A 20,546-nucleotide genomic window follows, 5' to 3' on the forward strand; every position below is an offset into this window, starting at 1 on the left:
ACGGTTATTCCGCTCCACAAAGGTGGAGCCACAACAGACCCCGGGAACTATCACCCTATAAGCCTGACTAGCTTGCTCTACAAGGCTATGGAGCACATCATCATGGAACTCATTAACAGAGACATTGGGAACCTCCAAACACTGGACCCTACCCAGTTCGGCTTTGTTAAGGGCAGATCATGCCTCCTAAACCTGGTGGACTTCTTTGAGACAGTTACCAAGGCTACAGACAAGGGAAAGGTGGTACACACAGCCTACCTAGACCTCGCAAAGGCCTTTGACACCATTCCCCATTCTGGTATTATAGACAAGCTCACCAGCCTAAACATAAACCCCTATGTCACAAGATGGGTTGCCAACTGGCTCATGGACATAACCCACATGGTAAGAGTTGTGGGAGCTAGGTCTGACTCTAAACTGGTTACGAGTGGCATTCCCCAGGGCTCAGTCCTAGGACCCCTCCTGTTTGGCATATACTTCTCAGAGGTACAGGCAAGCACACAAGGACTATGGCTGACCAGGTTAGCAGATGACTGCAAATTAGGGGCTATAATTGACTCTCCAGTTGACACACACATCCTCCAAAAGGGTTTCACTGAGACGGACACCTGGTGTCAAAATCATGGCCTCAAGCTAAATGCCAAAAAGTGCATAGTCATCCCCTTTGGAAAAAACAAAGTACCCACGAACTACCACATAGGTGGTAGTCCCCTAAATACGGAAGATGTAATAAGGGATCTGAGGACCCAAGTAGATAGTAAACTCTCCTTTGATAATCACATTGCCAAAGTGGTTAGAAAATCCTTCTACATGGCACACCTTATCACAAAAGGTTTCGCAACCAGATCAAAAGAGGTCATTGTGCCCCTCTACTCATCGCTCATCAGACCCATCATAGAGTACAACGCACCATGTGGCTGGAAAGACCACAGAAGTACATCATCAAGAGGATCACTGGCCTCAAACAGATGCCCTATGCAGCTCGACTGAAGAAACTCCAGCTGTACTCGGTTGCATACCGCCTACTCAGAGGTGCTCTCTGCCTGACATACAAGGCCATGTCCAACCCAGAACTGATCGACATACTCCACCTAAAGAAAAGCTTATCCCCTCGAGCTACACGCTCTAGGAATCTAAACCTCACCACAACAATAAATAGGACATGCTGGAGGGATAGATTCCTGTCACAGACACTTCCCATGCTTTGGAACAAGATCCCAATCTACATTAGGCAGAGCTCCTCACTAACACTCTTCAAGAGAAACCTTGACGAGTGGATGGGAAACAGAAAGTTTAACCTGGGGATCACTTCAGTTGCTCTGCTGGACAGAGGCACAGGGAACTAATCTAAGGGGGCGGCGAAAGCCAACACATTCTGGCTAGGCTTATAAATGCCTTCGGGCAGATAGCCTAGTACCTACCTATGAACCTATGATCCATTAAATGGAGATCGCCGTACAGCACAGAATGATATATTTACCATTTTCTTCACTGTAGTGTGTTCTCGGAGTTGGTATATTTAATTAGCAGGGGGGTGCAGGGAGAATTGCCCCCCTGAAAAACGTAAACAAAAAAAGATTTTTTTTTTTTAATTCAAATTTCAAAGTTTCAAAACTTCAATCTTATGGTCTCAACAATAAAAATATCTGTATTTTGAAACTCTCCCCCCCCCCACACACACACACGCGCACACACACGCACACACACACACACACACACACACACACACACACACACACACACACACACATACACATACACATACACATATTTCCACATCATAAAATATAGTCTCAGTAACCAAATACCATAAGATTTTTGCTTAACTAAAGCTTTCATCTTTCTAGTTACTTTGGGGGACGAAAATGTTCCTTTTTTTTACTAACTCTGCTCTATGCAGAAGATTGAAGTCATGCAGTTATGTAAAGATTCTCTTTCCATATAGTTAAAGTCAGAAAACTCTTCCGAGTGCCCATTTTACTGTTATTTGTGACAGCTTTTTGGAAGCCTTTTCCCTATCAAACTGATATTTGTGAAGCATGCTTCAGATGGTGTGCTGACAGCCAGAATATTTGTTTGTTCAGGGCTAGAGCTGATCAACATAGGAGTGTAGTAGAGAGACAGATGTTAGAGAAAATGAATGAAGGGGGGGGGGGCTGAAATCTGTATGGTGCTGTTTGTCAGGGTGAACAGAACAACAAGCTGTTTTTCCACCATCATTGTGGAGAACCTGCAGGTAGGAGCCATTTGTAGTGCATTCATTCTGTATATAGAAATTTGAGAAGCTACCAAACATCTGTTGCTTTCTTAAGGAAATGTATCTGTTGGATGACAGAACATCTGTCAAAGTCAGTGTTCTGTGAACGTGGCACCTTTTATAGTCACAATTGTAAAATGTTAACACCACCTTAAAATAGCATGCTAAACAAATCTATGCACTACATCATTTAAAAACAGTGTCTGACTTGTCTTTCCTTTACTGGATTCTTTTTGTTTAAACTTACTGTTTGGCACAACTTAAAAACCCTGTTAAGTGTAAAGGTGCATTTTAAACAAAGAACCTTCACAGTATGCCTTTGTAAAATATGAGAAAAGGACCAGCAGAAGAAAAGAGAGACAGAACATTTATTTTTCACCTGTGCTTTTTTGTAACAAAATATTTTTCCCTTTTGTAGTTGCTGCAAAATGGTGGGGGACAAAACGAATTGATTATGCGCTATACTGTCCAGATGCACTGACAGCATTTCCAACCGTTGCCTTGCCACATCTCTTCCACGCTAGTTACTGGGAGTCCACTGATGTTGTCTCGTTCCTGTTAAGACAGGTAGGGGAAGTGGTTCTGTAGTCCATTTCTGATTTAACACAATGCTGTTACATTCCGACGGATGACTTTGGAGGAGTAGCTTTTAGGTGCAGGAACACATAAGAATTAACTAATTCTGAATGAGCTACTTTATACTTGACAGAGACCATTTTGATTCAGCACCTGAAGAACACTGTTAAACCAGACTTTCAGATTTTTAATTTACATATTCATTCACTTATTTGTTTACTCTATGAGATATAATTAGGGAAACTAAGGTAAATGCTGGAGCTATGTGTGAGTCATATTCATAGAAAGCATTTGTTGTTCAGGTAGGACTGCAGAATTCCAAAGCAAATGTGCCACAAACCACAGTATCTGCTGTTAGTAGGTGACCCCTATTGGGTAAGGACAGACTATTAGTGCCAAAGCACTCTGACTATGGTTATATGGTTATACTGAAGTAAATGATACAGAACATGTGGAAGTCTGACCCTGCCACACTGAGTGGCAGCTCGAAGCAGTGGTGGTAACACCACAAAGGAGAAAGTGACTTTTTGCATTATTTGTCATGCTTACACCCTTAACATCCTACCAACATGCATTATTCTCACAATTCTAAAAAAGACTTTATATTGTGTTGTCCAAGCAAAATCCATTTTAACCTTGTCTTCCTATCTCCCAGTCACAGCCAATCACATCCTGTCTGTATCAGCACTCATATGTACTGCTATTCAAGTACAATTATCCAAGGCAACAGCCATTTGCTCACAAATTTGGTATTAAACATAAAATCAAGCAAAACATTCTCTACCTATCTCATACCTCCATAACCATAAAATGTAAGGGTGCCATCCACTCAAACTCAGGCCCAGCTCAGCATATTCCGAAACCAGACACCATATCTCCGTCATCTCCTTTATTTCTACCAGCTCACCCACAGTCCTGCTCTGGCTTATATATATATATATATATATATATATATCATACAAACCTGTGAAGTATTTAAAACAAAGTCCCTAAAGTGGATGCATAGACATCACTATCCACTGCAGACATCTTAGTTACCACAAAAACCTGGCTGCACCAGGAAGAGACGAATGAAGAAAGTGTACTGTCAGGCCATAAAATGATCAGATCGGACAGAACCAGCAAAAAGCTGCTGATTTCCCTGTTTTCAGCAAAACACGCTAGATATACCATTCCCCCATACCCTGCCAACTTTCTTTAACTCAGAAATGCTACTAACCATCTTAAAATTAAACACTCAGAAGACAGTTGCAATTATGGGTATATACATAATACCCCCAGGAAACAATGCTAAAACACTAGAAGATATTCTCTGCTGGGCCTCCACAAAAACAAAACAAAAAAAAAACCCTCTCATGAAACCATAATACTTGGTGATGTCAGTATATATTGGCAAATGCTACAGTCTGAAAATCTAACCAGTAATAGATATCTGTACAAGTTCAACCCAACTTATAACCACACCAACTAGATGTAATAAAGTCTCACCCAGATAATCAACCCTTGATTGGATCCTAACATCCTCTCCAAATAAAGTATCCCATGAAACTCTGTCATAAATCCTAAGTGAGCATTTACTGATCTGCACTAGAAGGTAGTAAAGTAACAGCCCCAAAGCATATAAGTACTGTCTGATAAGAAGACACTTTTATTAACATATTACATCTCCTTAACTGGGAGTCACTAATGCTTTTCCAAGTAGATGATGCTGCCTCTGAGTTCAGTAAAATAATCCTTGGTAGTCTAAACACACTAGCCCCCTCTGAATAAAAAAAGTCAAAGCCATCCCTGGCCCATGGCTATCCTTATCAATTAAACAACTCATGAAACAACAAGGCAATGAATGGAAGGCCTGGACAAAAAGTGTAAGAGTTCACACTTTACTAGCACACAGGCAACTTAAGAAACCTAAGAAAATGACTTCTCACCAAAGATAAGAAAACCTACTACTCATCCAATTAAAACATGCACACCAATAACCCAAAACTGTTCTGGGCCTTAATAAACTGTTAAATTCAGGAAAGCTACATGGCCAACACCAAACACACCTAAACAAGTGATACCGTAGCCAACCAATTTAATACCCACTTTACACAGGCAGTGCAGTCATTAACCAACCAGAAGAATGGTGAAGCTCTTGAGCTCCCTACTCAATTAAGTAACCACCTTCAATATTTCCCTTTCCAAACAGTTTCCTCAGATACCATCAAAGAACACCTCAAAAAATTAAAGCCCCACTACAACTGCCCCTGACATTCTACCTGGTGAATACCTTAAAATAGCAGCTGAGGCAAATCGATGTCTAGTTTCACGTCTGAAAATAAAGTCCCCTCACTATGGAAATAATTTGCCATTCCACAGCACAAGGATGGAATCAATGCAGATCTTTCAGTCTATAGATCAGTCGTCATTTTATATCCTCTATCAAAAATATTTGAAAAATGCATTCATACTCAAGTTCTCAACTGTCTAATTCATAACCAGCTTTTGTCTTCAAACCAACAAGGTTTAAGTCCTCATGACATGTACTGTTTTGCTGAATTTTGTTAATACTATCAACACCCAAAGAAATGTTGGAAGCCTAGTCTCTACTATCTTCCTAGACTTACCAAAAGCTTTTGATGCTTTCTACCACCAGAAACTCTTTCATAAACTTACATCCTTAAGGCTCACCAACTCTTCACTGTAATGAATCTGACAGTTGGCGCAGTTGCTTAAGGCTGTGAGCTGTGGTACAGGGTGTGATTCCATCAGCCCTCATTTGCCTATTGTGTGACCCTGAGCAAGTCACTTAACCAAGTAGTTCTTAGGGCCAACTGTGAACTTAGACTAGACTCCACAATGGTCCCCTGGATTGCAAGCCAAGTAACTAGCTAGGAATCTAATAGTTCCATAACTACCTCTCAAATGGAGTACAAGTAGTCAAATGGAAAATTTACTTATCCACCTTATTGCCAGTGGTGTCCCACATGATCTGTAGTAATCTGACGCATTTCAACATATTCGACAATGACCGCTACACTACTACAAAAATGCTATCCCAATTCAATACACTGATAACTCAGACCTAATCTGCTCCACCAAATCTCTCTCTCAACCCAAACACCTTACACAGCAATCCTTCTCGACTGAAACATGACTAAATAATTCACAACTACTTCTAGATATAAAAAAATCTAAATGATTGCTTTTCACCTCAAAACACATCTCTACCAATGCAACACTATTTGATATCATCTCTGCAAACAACACGACAGAACAAGTGAACCACACAAAATTACTGAATGTCATCATAGATGACCAGTTGAAATTTGACCACCTTGTATCACATATAGTTAGAAAAACTCATCAAAAGTTGATACATTATACCCAGTAAAAGCCTACCTCACTAACATGGTCAGAAGATGTACAGCCTGTACGTTCTTACTCCTATCTCACCTCGATGCTACCCCAGTCTTCACTAGCCTTCAAGTCTTAAGGAATGTTATAATGAAATAAACAAACATACAATAAATTATAACAGAACACACCACTGCCTGGCCCTCAGAGACTTTAACTGGTTAGAACAGCCACATCACCTAACTCTTTCTCAGCTATCTGCAATACACAGACTTCTTTGTAAGCCAGAAAATTGCCCGGCACTTATCACCCTAATACAACAATACTCCCAAAAAAGAATTTTACACTCTAGAGAAAAATCACTGCATTATAACCAAATCATGTAATACTGCAAGCGACTTTATGTAGTGTAGCTAAACTGTGGAATCACATTCCACTACCACTGAAATCCATTCAGAATGCAGACTCTTTTAAAATAGAACTAAACCTCAGCTATTAGCTCAATGGCTCTGTTCCTGTACATCTCCAGGATAAGTGCCACTGAACCATTTCTGTTTATTCAAAATCTTATGCCCACAACCAGTCTTCCCCAATACCCGAATAGATTTAGCAGCATCTCCCAGTTGTTGACATTGTTTTGTGACACGGCTAACCCCACCTGTGTCTTTAAGCCTGCTTCACACCTCACCTCTTAACTACAATATTAACATTTTCTGCCCTGACCGGTTCCTTCCTTCACTTGCATTTCTGTGAATTTCTAAGCACTGATCACATGATCTGTTATCTAGCATACAATCCCACTAATACACCTCTTCAAAAGCTCAGAGTTGAACATCATAATTGTAGCTGGCTCATCTACCCCCCTGTGCTGATCCCACAAACTTGCACCCCCCCCAGCTCTTCTAGTGAAAAACCAAAACAAAAAGTATTTTGATTGCTGTAGGAAGTCAAATGGCATCCAACGGTAAATCTTGCAATCTCACTTTAGCAAATCCATGCTTCCCAAGCTCCCAACTTGTAGAGAAAAATCTTTAGCTGACTGTGTGATTGGCTACCTGCAGTATGACAACGAGTCCATAGCCCCCAGCCAAGCGTAACTTGAGTGATGACATTTCAGTACAGGAAAATACTGCAGAACGAAATATTTTGCCCCCTAGCACTTTGCACCCAACACAATTACCTCCTTTACCCCACCCTTGCTAAGCTACTGTTCAACATCTACTAATGCATAAATATCTTATATACTGTAATAGCTGCCTCTACTTTTTATACGAATGCAGCCTAATTATCAAATGTATATGTAATTGTTAATGTACATTATTTAATGTCTGTTTATGCATATTACAGAATGCATGCTTAAAAATACTTGTGATATGTAGGAGGTTTTCTCCCCAGACCTCCATGGAAAAGTGGATTTTGACTAAACCTAGTCAAACAAACTGGTAAACAAAATCAAAATAAAATAAATAACAAAAACTTCACAATATAGAAGCCAACCTTCAGCCCATACAGAATGGTGCCACCTACCCACCCAGCATATGCATTCACAAACACACACACACACACACACACACACACACACACACACACACACACACACACACACACACACACACACACACAAGTGTGAATGGTAATTGTGCTGCCCCCCCCCACTGCCACCCCCAGCAAACACACACTCATGCACACAGATTGTTTACATATACAAATTATTTTCTCTTTAGCAGTCCTAGCTGGATTCCTTCCTAGTTGCCCAGTTCCTCCTGTTCCTGGAAGTTTAGTTCCCTCCAGCTTATGTTTGATTGTGGCTTTGCTGTTCCAACTCACTTAGCTCCTAGCAAACCTGATGGCCAGAGAATGGCACATTCCTAGGTTCATAGGTTAGTACTAGGCTAACTGCCCTATAGGCCATTTTAAGCCTAGCCAATGACCCCATGTGAGAATCAAACCCTGCACCTTGTGTTTCCAAGGTAAACACATTAACCATTATGCCAAACCCCCAAATCTAAGATGACCCTGATGTGATTCGAACACACAGCCTTCTGATCTGCAGTCAGACACGCTACCGTTGCAACACAAGGTCCATTGTCTTTCTCCAAAATGAACATGGTCATTCTAAAGAAAAGCAAAGGTGAGCTATCAAAAAAGAATCCCTTGCAAAAAATAAAAAAAATAAATAAATAAATAAACCTTCCTGCAGTGTCTGTATTTTAAGAAACTGGTATTAACTTGTTGACATTCATTAATTGGTTTGTTGTAATGGGTTTTTACTGGTTTGGGTGACATCGGTTTAATCAACTGCATTTGGTTGACTACGGTGGTGCAGCGGTAGCGTTGTTGCCTCACAGCAAGAGGTTCTTCCATTCGATTATCAGCTGGAGTGTGGGGAGTGCCTTCTGTGTGGAGTCTGCATGTCCTCCTCGCAGTTGGGTGGGCGTTCGAAAGACATGCGTAAATGGGCATGCCTTTGTTGAAGGTTGAACGTTGAGCTGGCACCTTGGCATTTGTGAAAGTCTACTGCCAATCATTAGCGGACCAGAGTTCCACTGTGGCGACCCCTAACTGGGAAAAGCCGAAAAGACAAACAACATGTATAGCCAACAGATGTGTTTGAAATCGACAATCCCCAGGTAGGGGAATATTCCCTTTCCCCGGAGATTGTGTAATCTTGGACATATATGTAATTAGTAAGGGGTGTGGGGGTGCAGTCCCCACATGGGGGTGTTGTTTATGAAGGTTTTTTTTGGAAGTAGTATTTGTATGCAACTGCAGCACATTCATACTAGGAATACTCCTCACTCTCCTTTTCAACTTGACTTTCTTAACATTTAACTATGTTAAAATACTTTTACCCTACGTAACCATATTCTATCCGCAATTCTTTCCACTCCCTTTCTTACCTAGACTAACATCCTCAGCCCCCTTCACTGGACCTTCACTCTTTTCTCCAATCTTATTGCCTACTTCACCGTATAGCCATCCTCTCTCTATTTACTTTCCAGCCATACCTAGACCATCTTTTTCCTACTACCATAGCATTTCATCTCTATCCTGCTTCCTCACTCTCCTTTTCAACTTGACTTTCTTAACATTTAACTATGTTAAAATACTTTTACCCTACGTAACCATATTCTATCCACAATTTCTATCTATCTTTTCTCCCCTTTTTCCCATAGCTTTACTACCTATCTACCTGTTTACCTTCTAACTTGCTTTTTTAACACTTGTAACCATCAGTTTCTTTCCCTCTGCTAACTACCGAATCTGTCTTCTAGCCTTCTGACCGATGATTAAATTATTTAGCTTTACTACAGATATCCTTAACTCAACTTTATATTTTTGTGCCTGAGCTTAACTCCTCAGCCACATAATGTGAACTCTGTTTGTTACCTACTTAAATTAGTCCAGGCAAACTGTATTTTGTCTTTGTACATTTTTGTTTTTTGTTTTTTTTAAAAAAATTGATTTATTTAGTAAAGTATTCCTCATGTATTGTCTTAGTCTGATAGTGGAGCTTTTCTCCTCGGGCCTCTGCTGAAAATGGACATGTATCCAGCCAGACTAGCCCGGTTAACAAATGTAAAATAAAATAAATAAATAATAAATAAGTTGATGTAAAATGGTTTATCTTCAGGATGTTGACATCCGTGTTAGTCGAACAACTGAAGGAAAATCCGATGTTTTTCTGCAACTTTATATTTGACTTACCAAGAAACATACACTTCTATGAATCAGATAGATCTCTGTTTTATATGAAGGGAAATGGGTGGGGTATACAGGAGGGGGTAGCCACTGTGGGCACAGAATGTTACGAGATGCATTCAGCAGATGCTGATTACAGGAGGGGGTAGCCACTGTGGGCACAGAATGTTACGAGATGCATTCAGCAGATGCTGATTACAGGAGGGGGTAGCCACTGTGGGCACAGAATGTTACGAGATGCATTCAGCAGATGCTGATTACAGGAGGGGGTAGCCACTGTGGGCACAGAATGTTACGAGATGCATTCAGCAGATGCTGATTAGTTTTTAGCGTATTACCATCTGAGTTCTGGTATTGCATTAGTGTCAGGGCTGACATGCTTTAATGTTGGATGCTTTATAAATAAACTTCTAGGAAGCCACCTCCATTTTAAAAGAAAAAGAGAGGATGCCTTTTTTTAATTTTTTTTTTTTTTTTTGCTCCTTAACTTTAAAGTTGATGAGGCTATCAGATCAGGCTATTGTTACTATCTATAGGTCTGAAAAGAAATGTCTGTCATTTGATTTAACAAGTTTTCTGCAAAACAAAGACTAACAGAACATTTTAGATATGTCTAAAGTGTGAAGTAACCGCTCCCCTACATTTTGCAGTTTTGCAGTAAAAACAGTGGAGTAGATATCAATTGAGTGAAAATCCTGATTTCACCACTGGGTTAAAAAAGAAATAAAAGTTTATGCTTCTCAGTGACCTTCCGTTTTGCACTTCCACTCTTTATGGCTTTTCTTACATCACAGTATATATCTCTGAAATTTATATCACAAGAGTTATTCATCCCCAAGTCCCAGTATACTCTTACACATAAAAAGATGTATTTCATTTCATGTGACAGATGAAAAACAGTTCAGAACTAAAGTTCATAACTTCTGTAGGGAAAAGTTATAATGTGGGTTTCAAATGATATTCTAAAGATGAGAAATGATTTTCACTCCTTCAGGAACATAAAGTCTCAAAACTGCTGCAACTTGTATTTATCAAGTAATATAGTTTAGATTTTCCTCAAAAAATATAGCAATTAATATGACATCCTTGGACTTGAACATTTGGAAAGATCCATATTATTTTTCGGCTGTATGACTAATATGAGATATTTCTCTGGCAGGAAATATAAAAAGGCAGTCAAACATTTTTGAGACACTACAAAAAAGCCTTTGTGTCTGTGTCTGTCTGCGTATGGGGGCTGCTAATGTAATGGTTGTCTTAACACCATCATTAACCCCATATCTTCTCCCATCTCTCAATTTACTCTATATTTGAATACCACAAAGCCCCAGAATCACTCACTTTAACCTCACGGTCTATCCCATCTATTTATACCCTCCATTCAACACCTATCACTCTCACTCAACCCGAGCTTAACCAACCCTTTACCTCCATCTCCTTCAAACCTACAAAAAACAGCAATCCCAACTTAGACTTCCTAAGCACCTCTATAAATTCACCCCAGCCAAGCTATAAATATAAGACAAAAACAGACAGCACTTAGTAGAAGCACAGCCTGCACAATGCATCTTAGCATGGATAACCTTTATTTTAGGTTAACACAAGTTTATGAGTGTGGCTGTTAGTTTGGGTCATTTGTTCCTATTAGAAGGGTAAACATTCAATATTTCATTATGTGCATACTTTTGTGTGTTTGTATTAAGTCAATAGGTTTTAAGGGGGCATTGGTGGTGTTTTCTGAGGGCTTTCAATAAAACAAAAAGTTTTGTAAGATGTGGCATAGGCTCAAGTGTATAACACAAGACACAATTGTAGAAAAGTTCAACCTGCCAAAAAGAGTATGCATATAAGGCAAAAGCTGGGACTAGACATTTAACAAAAAAAGCTATTATACATAAAAGGTGGGAATAATAACTTTTTAATACAATGATGTTTTCTGTAATATCTTTAAATGTCAATGGTCTCAGAGATAAATACAAAAAAGAAAGAGTAGTGAACTGTATTAAAAATGTAGAGTGCAAATAGCTACGCTACAGGAGACAGTCTTGGAAAGAACTGAACATGTGAATTTGAAAAAGAAAGGTTTTCAGGATGGTTATTCAGTGGAATACCTGGGACAAAGGAAAACAGGAAGAGTATATTAATTGCAAGAGAAGCTCCAACAGTGATAGAAAAGGATAAAAAAGATAATGGGAGATTTGTAGTACTAAGGGGCTACTGGCAAGGGAGGAGGATTACACTAGCATGGATTTAAACTGCTATAATGGAGCTTAAGAAAATTCTGGGAGAAATAATCAGCTTATAGGAGATGACTAGCCTAGTGGCCCTAGAACCTTTACAAGCCTAGCCATGTTAGTCCCAAGTTTCCTCATTTGTTCTTTTTGGGTAGTTCGCAGAACAAATTTGTGAGCAGAGTGGGTCTGTGAGCAACACCGGCTACCTCTGTCCAGTGACACCCTAAGGGTGAATTTGTGGTCTCCCATCCAATTATCTAGGTTGTATTTTAATAGGGTCAGTGAGGAGCTCCATTTTACACAAATAGGAAGTCTATTCCAGGGAAGCAGCAGTCTCCAGGAGACATATCTCTCTTTCCAGCATGTTCTGTTAATGTCACAAGCTAGTTTCAGATACCTACAGCAAGTGACACTTGTGCCATTTGACTTTCAGAAGTGCAGCATTTCCATTAGGGCAGTGTTGGAGATTGCCCTATAGACAAGACACAAGTCACCTCTCAGTAGCCTATAAGATACAGAATAAAGTGACAGGTTTTTCAGCCTGTCCATGTAGGCCATGATTTGGAGTCCGTGTATTTTCTTAGTGAGAAACCTCTGAGGTCTCTCCAGCTGCTGCAGGTATCTGGTGAGGTACATGCAAAAGGGTTCAGTATACTCTGTTAGTGGTCTGGTGAGGGTCAAGTATGGTGGAGCTATAACATCCCTTAACCTGGATGCTATGCCCTTGCTTATGAGGTGTGCTACATAGAAGGCTTTCCCTACCACTGTGGAAACATGGTGGTCAAAGTTCAGATTGCTATCTACCTGTGTTCCCAAGTCTCGCACCATTGCTTTGGAACTCAGGGGGGTGCTGTCAATATTGTAATTTCTAAGGAACTCTATTTTGCCAAAGGGAATAATAATGCATTTTTTTGCATTTAGTTTTAGACCATGGCTTTGGCACCAGTCACTTGTTTGTGTTAGCCCTTCTTGTAATATTGCTCCCAATTTACAGTTATCAGAAAATTTGGTGAGCCAATGGCTGCTTTGGCCTGGACTTCTGAGAAATAGATGCCAAACAGTAAGAGGCCCAGCACAGACTCCTGTGATACTCCACTGGTGAAGGGTCTACCGGTGTTAGATGGAGTCATCAATTTTGAAAGAGTGTGTGCTGCCAGTGAGCCAACTGGCAACCCATCTAGTAACATAAGGGTTAATCCTTCTGCATATGGATCATTGATGTCTGTGATTGCAGCTGGTATGAAGTGTTTTATACCATCACTTAGTAGGCTTTAATTAGCTTTGGTAAAGTTTTTTGCAATTTTTGTTCTTGTGAGAGTGTTAGCTCCAGTAGTTACTTCAAAACAGACTGATTTGTGGTCTGACCTAACCTTCAAGAGCATCATGCATGGGGAAGTACAGTGACCCCCCCCCCATGTTAGTGAGTCCTATGTCCAGAAGATTAGAGCCCCTAGTGGGAGTGCAGACTGTCTGTTCCAGAGCATTTGTGTTAACAAAGTCCAAGAACCTCTGGGTGAGAGTGTTTTTTCTCATGTATGCCCCCCATTCTATAGAAGGATAGTTGAAATCTCCCATGACTAGGGTGTTGGGCTGCATGGCGAGGAATTCCAGTAAATTGACCTAGGCAGTGTGCTTACCCTGGTTCATGGTGGGGGATCTGTATCTAGCAGCAGTGGTGGCTGGTGACTTCAAATCAAAGGGGGGCTGCAGGAGACAATTGAATGGGTGGGGCCAGCAGGAAGGGGTGTCACCAACTAGAAAGGGGTGGACCTATGCTCAAAACCACAAAAAACTGGGACTTTAATTAAATACACTGCCCTGGGTGCCAAACTGTCATTATGAGAGTCCAGTCAAGACAAAATGAAGTGTAGAAGAAAAAAATATTTCAATGCATTGGCTGCATGACAGCTTACTTAACAGCTAGATGGAAACAAAAAGGTTGTGAGGCATGAAAAATAAATTACTTTTTAAATCCATTACTGGAATGCCAGTCAATATCAAGTATAAAAAAACAAGCAGCACTCAAACCACTTCTTCTTGCACTGCAGTTCTAATTATAGTTTATATTCAGCTTTATAAAAGTACCAAGTAACATGCTGAATGTAGCAATTTCTGTGATACCCGCACTTGTAAAAATGTTTCTTATCCAAAAAAGACCTGCTGCCTGACAACAGCTGTCTACATGTTTCATGGGGAAAACATGATTAAAGTAAAAAATGAACAGCAAACATGAAAAAAGCTCAAGATAAATTGCTTAAAGGATTACTGCACAGGTTATGGACCACACATGATAGACAGACATTCTGTTTAGTTTACAGATAAAGACTGTAAAGATGACTGCAAGTCTCCAACAAATGTAATGAGCTTCTGAAAATAATGTAATCCTGTCCTTTATTACAAATACTGTCACATGCATTTCAATACCTAAGGCTTATATGTTATGTAGTTATGTAAATATTCTCTGCATGGCAACAACAAAAAGGCTTTTAGTGTTGGTAATTCTTTAACAGTATGCTTATTAAAGCTGACTTACATCTTACAATCTCAGACAAGTTTACCTGATGGTCATTAATGCATTGCTACATAAACACAGAGCAACATGCACTGCAACAACATGCATTTTCTGAACAATAAGAAGCATAAATCAACAGTATAAAAATATGGCAGAAAACCAGAACATTCTGCAAAATCAAAGACAGATGAAAAGCCACTGTAGTACTTGTGTCTGCCTTGGATGGGGGGATACTCTGCACACTTATACTGCATAACTGCTCTTTGCCTTGCTTAGACACATAAAGAGTCACTACGTGGGGGAGTGGGGTGCAACAAGTATGTCACAATTTGAGATGTCTCTGGCTGATGGTGATGGCCCTCAGAGCAAGAAATCTGGACAAAGCCATAAATAGAATTGGGACAAAGGACCAAAAATAAGGACAATTTTAAATATTGCTCTTATAAACTTAGAAAAATAATAGAAGGTCTTGCATTAGTATAAATTTTCTGATGGGCATGAAATCTGAAACTCAAATGTCTGTCATTATTTTCTAATGTCAATCTTTAATGATTTGCCACTAATTTGCCAGAAAACAACAATTTCATGAAAAACAGACCAAACATGTGATGGAAAAATATAAAATAGCCACACAATACAGCTAGGAACCTGTCAAAGGAGGGACACTTTTTTAATATTAGTACTCTTAAGTTGAGCAGCTGACAAAATAAGAGAATCTACATGCATTTCTGAAATAAAAGTAATCTATAACTCTGATCATTACAATTATTTATTAATTGTAAACTCTCCACATTTTCTTCCAAAATTGCCATTTTGCAGAGGGATTATTAGGGGAGAGCAACATTTTGAGCCAAACTCGGGGATAGTTTGGTATACCTAATTCTATAAAGTGATTTATTTGCACGTACCTAACCCAGGAAATCTGGACAAGGACAAATATACTGTGGGAACATACAGACAGTACTAAAACTTGCTCTTGTATAAACTTAGACAGTTGATAGAATAACAGGTCTTGTTTTAGCATGCATTTTTCTGAAGGGTATGAAGTCTGAAAGTCAATGTCTGCCATTATTTAGTGACTTCATTCCTAAATGATTTGCCGGAAAATCACAAATTTTATGAGGAACAAACCAAAAATAAGAAGCAAAAATCCATTCATTCTGAGGAAATCTGGACAATTGAGAGGTATAGTTCAGCAGGGGCTGTCTTTGAGTTTGCCACACTTCCCCCCTCACAAAATCATATTCGAATGGGGCCTTCCCTCTGCAGCCATTCCAGTGTTCCATTACTTGGCTATTTCACCCCATTTACCATAAACACTGTAATGTGCATAAAGCTTTACTTCTACAATGATTTGGATTTCATTTAAAAAATTTTAATTTACATTTTACAGCACAAACACTAATAGACATCTGCTAAACAAAGCAATGCAGTCTCACAATGAAAATAGACTTAGCATTAAAATTTCTCTGCCCTTGAAACTCACATTCATTGAAACCCACATTCAAAGAAAATACTTCTGGCCAGTGGCAGATAAAGATTAACTTTGGGCTGGTTTCAAATCATAGGTGCCTTGCACATGAAACATACATGTGTTATTTGATATACCTTCCTGATTGTATTAAATTATATTCCTTGTATAATACAGTACAGTTGTTAGAGGGCATTTTAAATTTATTGTTTTGAACATTTTTCCAGTAAACAATGAAACAAAATGCATGCACTAATAATGACAAAACTGCCCAGTTCAGAATATTTCCATCATAAAAGTCTACTCAAACTTCTACAGTCCACTAGTATCAGTAAGTATGCACAATCTCTGCAGAAGTAAATGTCATCTAAATAATTTCACATTAAAGAGATCTGTAATGAATGAATGAAGAGGTTGCTGCTAGCAAACAACTTTATATTTCATTGTTTCATCTACAAATAAAGTGCCTGTTGTCCTTGAGGAATAAATTGCCTATGTTACATTAAAAATGATAAGCTAGTAATATTGCAATAAGGAATAGATAGCAAACTGATAACAAGTTCATAGTTACTAGGTATCTCCACCAAAGAGGACATTCTCAGGACTGCAGCATTTAACAACACAGTGCAGTATCAGCAATGCATCTACATACTGTGGGAGTAGAACCTACAACCTTCTGCATTGAAAGCAAGTGCATTACCTGTTGTGCTATTAACAATGCAAGCAGACTCAGCATAAGCAGCACTAAACTTCTTTTCCTCTGAAGCTCTTAGATCCTTGTAAAATCCACTTGACACTCAACTGTATCTCTCAACTTTGCAGCACATGAGCACAAGAAATCTGGAAAAAGCCAACATTTATTTGGGGGGGCAAAAGCCTAAAAAACAGGGACACATTTTAAACATTGCTTGTATAATCTTGGAAAGTTGCTAGAATAAAATGCTGTGCTACTGCCATGCATTTCACTGCCAAGACTTGAACCCAGGACCCTGTGCACTACAGTCAGAGCAACATACCACTATGTCAAATCAGCTGTTCCTTGAAAGACAGGAAGACTGAAACTTAAATGGCTATCATTTAGTGAATTCAGTTCTCACCATAGCTTTCAACCTCTTAGCACAAAACACCTGGACAAAGCCAATAATGGGGGAATACAGCCCCCAAACATATTCAGTGAATTCATTTCTCACCATAGCTCTCAACCTCTTAGCACAAAAAATCTGGACAAAGCCAATAATGGGGAATACAACCCCCAAAATAGGGACACATTTCAAATATTGATATTATACACTTAGAAAATTGCTAGAATAAAATGTTTTGTTACCATGTACTTTCTGAAGAATATGAAGTCTGACATTCAAATGTCTGTCATTATTTAGTGAATTCAAAATCCAAAAAAACACAGATTTTATGAAGAACAAAACAGAACAAAAATATGAGGCAAAAATCTGAACACTTTTCTCAAGTGGTGGTGGGTAGGGAATTCAGGCTCTTGCTACCTACCCCGAAAGTACAGGGTTTGACCTTGAGTTATTCTCTATCGCCACCAGTTATAGTTAACTGGGGCATCTCACACACACACACACACACACACACACACACACACACACACACACACACACACACACACACACACACGCAGTACCTGCGTTTGAAATCCTGCTGCAATGCAATTTAACTTGCCCTGTTTCAAAGTCCCAGCTGTGTCCTAAAGTCCCAGAGCTCTGTTTGTAGTCCCAGCTCCATCCTGTTTCAAAACGTCCCAGAAACCTCAAAGCTCTGTTTCCCACGAATGCAAACTTCAAAGTCCCAGCCGAAGAATACTGAGCATGCATACATTGAATCCAGCCTGCAGTTCGCGAGCATGCACAGTCTGCAGACAGTGCAGTCCGATCCCCTTCCAGTCTATGCAGTTGTAACCGCATAGACTTCTGAGGCATCTCTAGACTGATGCCTTCTTTTCTAATCCAGACTAATTAAACAGCAGTCCGGATTTGAGTTCCGAGCTCACACTCTTGCGTGGAGTTCTGGAACTCGCTAATTATTTTTATTTTGTTTTTTCTTTTTTTTTTACAGCTGGGGGGCTGCAGTCCTGCAGTCCAATAGCATGAGCCACCACTATCTAGCAGTGATGTGGTATGGTACTTTCCCAATAGCTAACTGGACATGGAGTAGTTCAAGAGAGTCATGCTGTCTGGCCAGTCTCAAAGTGTATTTGGTTTTAATGAAGCTGGATTCACCTCCACCTTTGGTTCTTTCATGCTCATTTTGAGGTCTGAATGTGTGGAAGGCATTGTAGCCTTGCACAGCTGGGGTGCTCTCAGTGGCCTTGAACCACGTCTTGGTAACTGCACAGATGTCAGCATCCTCCAAGGTGAGGATACTTCCAGGGAGATCAGTTTTATGTTTAAACTCCTAGTAATCAGCCCGACCCTGAGTTTGTCTCAATTAGAGTTTGTTACATTGGAATATTTGCTTGTTTTGACATTGCCTAAAAAAGACACTATGGGGGAGGCAAGCGCCTTTGCCAGTATCCAAAAGCCTAGGGGGGACAGGTGCAGACCATCTCTAGCAAAGCAGCAGGGTCTGTCTACCATATCTTCCCAGGCTGACAGAGACTGGATCCCCCTGGACTGACACCAGAAGCTGCGCCAGTTGTTGAAATTAATCTTTTTTGTTTATATTGTGGCATCATCCTGAGTGAGGGTAGGATACTGCTTAGGGCTAGGGACATACCTGGCTGGGACACATAATCAGAGAGTTCCATCATGCCTCTCTTCATATAGTCCAGAGAGGTACTTCTCAAGCCATTTAATCCAACATGGACTATGACAGAGCCATAACACTACTTGTTGTTGAGTGACTTGAGTGCATGCATGATTTGTTGAAGCCTGGCACCTGATAGGCAACTGGTCGTGGCCTTCACTTTGTCTAGTTTAGTGAGGGAGTCATCTATGTGTCTCACTATGAAGCCACCTATGGCCAAGGCATTTGATATGTTTTGCCTTAAGGGTTTATTTGTTGAGACACAAGTGTGTGTGTTGATATGTGTAGTGGTTTCCTTTTGCTTACTGGTGAGTGTGGGTGGTGTGCATTTGTGAGGTCTCTGCTGTTTTGTAGACTTTTAGTGAGTACCTCCACATATGTGGGTTTCTGTGTGGTGGCCTTATTTTTTGTGAGCGGTGAGGTTTGTGTGAGATGCGAAGCATGTGTGCTGACAACCTGTTTGATGTCTAGTTTGTTTTTACATGAGAGAATTGACTCCAATTCCACAGTGTATTTACATCTCTCACATAGGTTGTTAGTTTGCTTTACGAATAAATGGTTGTCATTATACATAAAGCAATTGCTGCATTGCCTCAAAATGCCCATATCAATCAAGATGGCAGGAGAAGTGATGGGAAACTGTCCATCCATTGTGGCAGGATTTTTCTGAATGTGGTATTTGGGAAGGAAGTGGGCCAGCTAGACTTAGTCACAAACAGCAAAAATGAAGCAGCAATTCAATTAAATGCAGTTAACAAAGTGTAGTGCTGGTTTAAAATATACTAAAAATGTACTTATTTTTCAGTTTTTTTCAGTGAATGCCTTGGATTTCATTACAATGGCTAAAGTTTCCAAATGTTGAGCAGCTCCAGTAAAGTGAGCAGAAACATGCACAAATGTGATCTTATATAATGGTAAATTTAAGCTGTTTTAATACAACTACCAATAGGAAAGGCCCAAACTGAGCCTTTCTCCAGCAATCCCCATCTCAGCTGGGTCTTGAGCTACACACTTCTGCCACAAGGGTGCAGGGAGGCCCTCTTAATGTAAGATGGCTAGTTTAAGGGCACAGTGATGCCAAACAGTCTAGCTTCAGCAGGTCTGAATCTAGCCTATGCTATCTAAGGCAAAGAAACACTTATAGGTGGGGACTGGAATTTGATTTGTAGCAGGGAAGATGTGTCTGGGGGGGCCCAGAAGGGAAAGTATAACCAAGGACGGTAGATTTTTGAAGAAGTTTATGAAAATATTTGGCATGGAAGATTTGAATTCAGTAATAGGAGTTTGGGGTGAATTTACTTATTATTCCCCTAGATAGAAAAATTGGACTTTACATTTCACAGGAACATGCATTTAACTGAAGGTCTTGATATGCCCCAAAACACTGTAATGACATAAAAATGAGACCCTGGTACTCTCCAAATGAGACCCTGGTACTCTCCAAATGAGACCCTGGTGCTCTCCTTCCTATCTGTTGAAAAGAGAGCAATTTAAGGAATAGGTAGTAGAAATTATTCAGGAGTTATTACAGAAAATAGAAATTTCTTCTTAAAATATAGCTGGGGAGTGGGATAAAGTTAAAGTGGAGTTTAAAAATAGAGTGGAAATAAAAGAAAGGGAGCTATGGTTAAAAAGTAACAAGAATTCTTTAGAGAGACTGACAGATGTTAAAGTTTTGCAGACTAGGGG

The 20,546-nt window shown here is 39.8% G+C and overlaps 1 protein-coding gene and 1 non-coding gene across 9 annotated transcripts in view; one reads left to right on the top strand and one right to left on the bottom strand.

Moving 5' to 3' along the window:
* Positions 1-20,546, top strand: part of PITPNM2 (phosphatidylinositol transfer protein membrane associated 2) — a 3,395,372-nt gene that overhangs the window by 3,207,550 nt on the left and 167,276 nt on the right. For all 8 annotated transcript variants that reach the window (XM_044067911.1, XM_044067913.1, XM_044067916.1 and 5 more), the window contains one exon: positions 2,676-2,824. In XM_044067911.1, coding sequence (XP_043923846.1) covers positions 2,676-2,824 — 149 coding nt within the window. The remainder of the gene's footprint in view (positions 1-2,675; positions 2,825-20,546) is intronic.
* On the bottom strand, positions 8,184-8,255 carry TRNAC-GCA. Its single transcript has one exon. It is a non-coding gene; the product is annotated as a tRNA-Cys (tRNA).

Source organism: Protopterus annectens, chromosome 3.part1 (assembly GCF_019279795.1).
Source record: "Protopterus annectens isolate FY-2018-M chromosome 3.part1, PAN1.0, whole genome shotgun sequence".
In the NCBI taxonomy this organism is placed as follows: Eukaryota; Metazoa; Chordata; order Ceratodontiformes; family Protopteridae; genus Protopterus; species Protopterus annectens.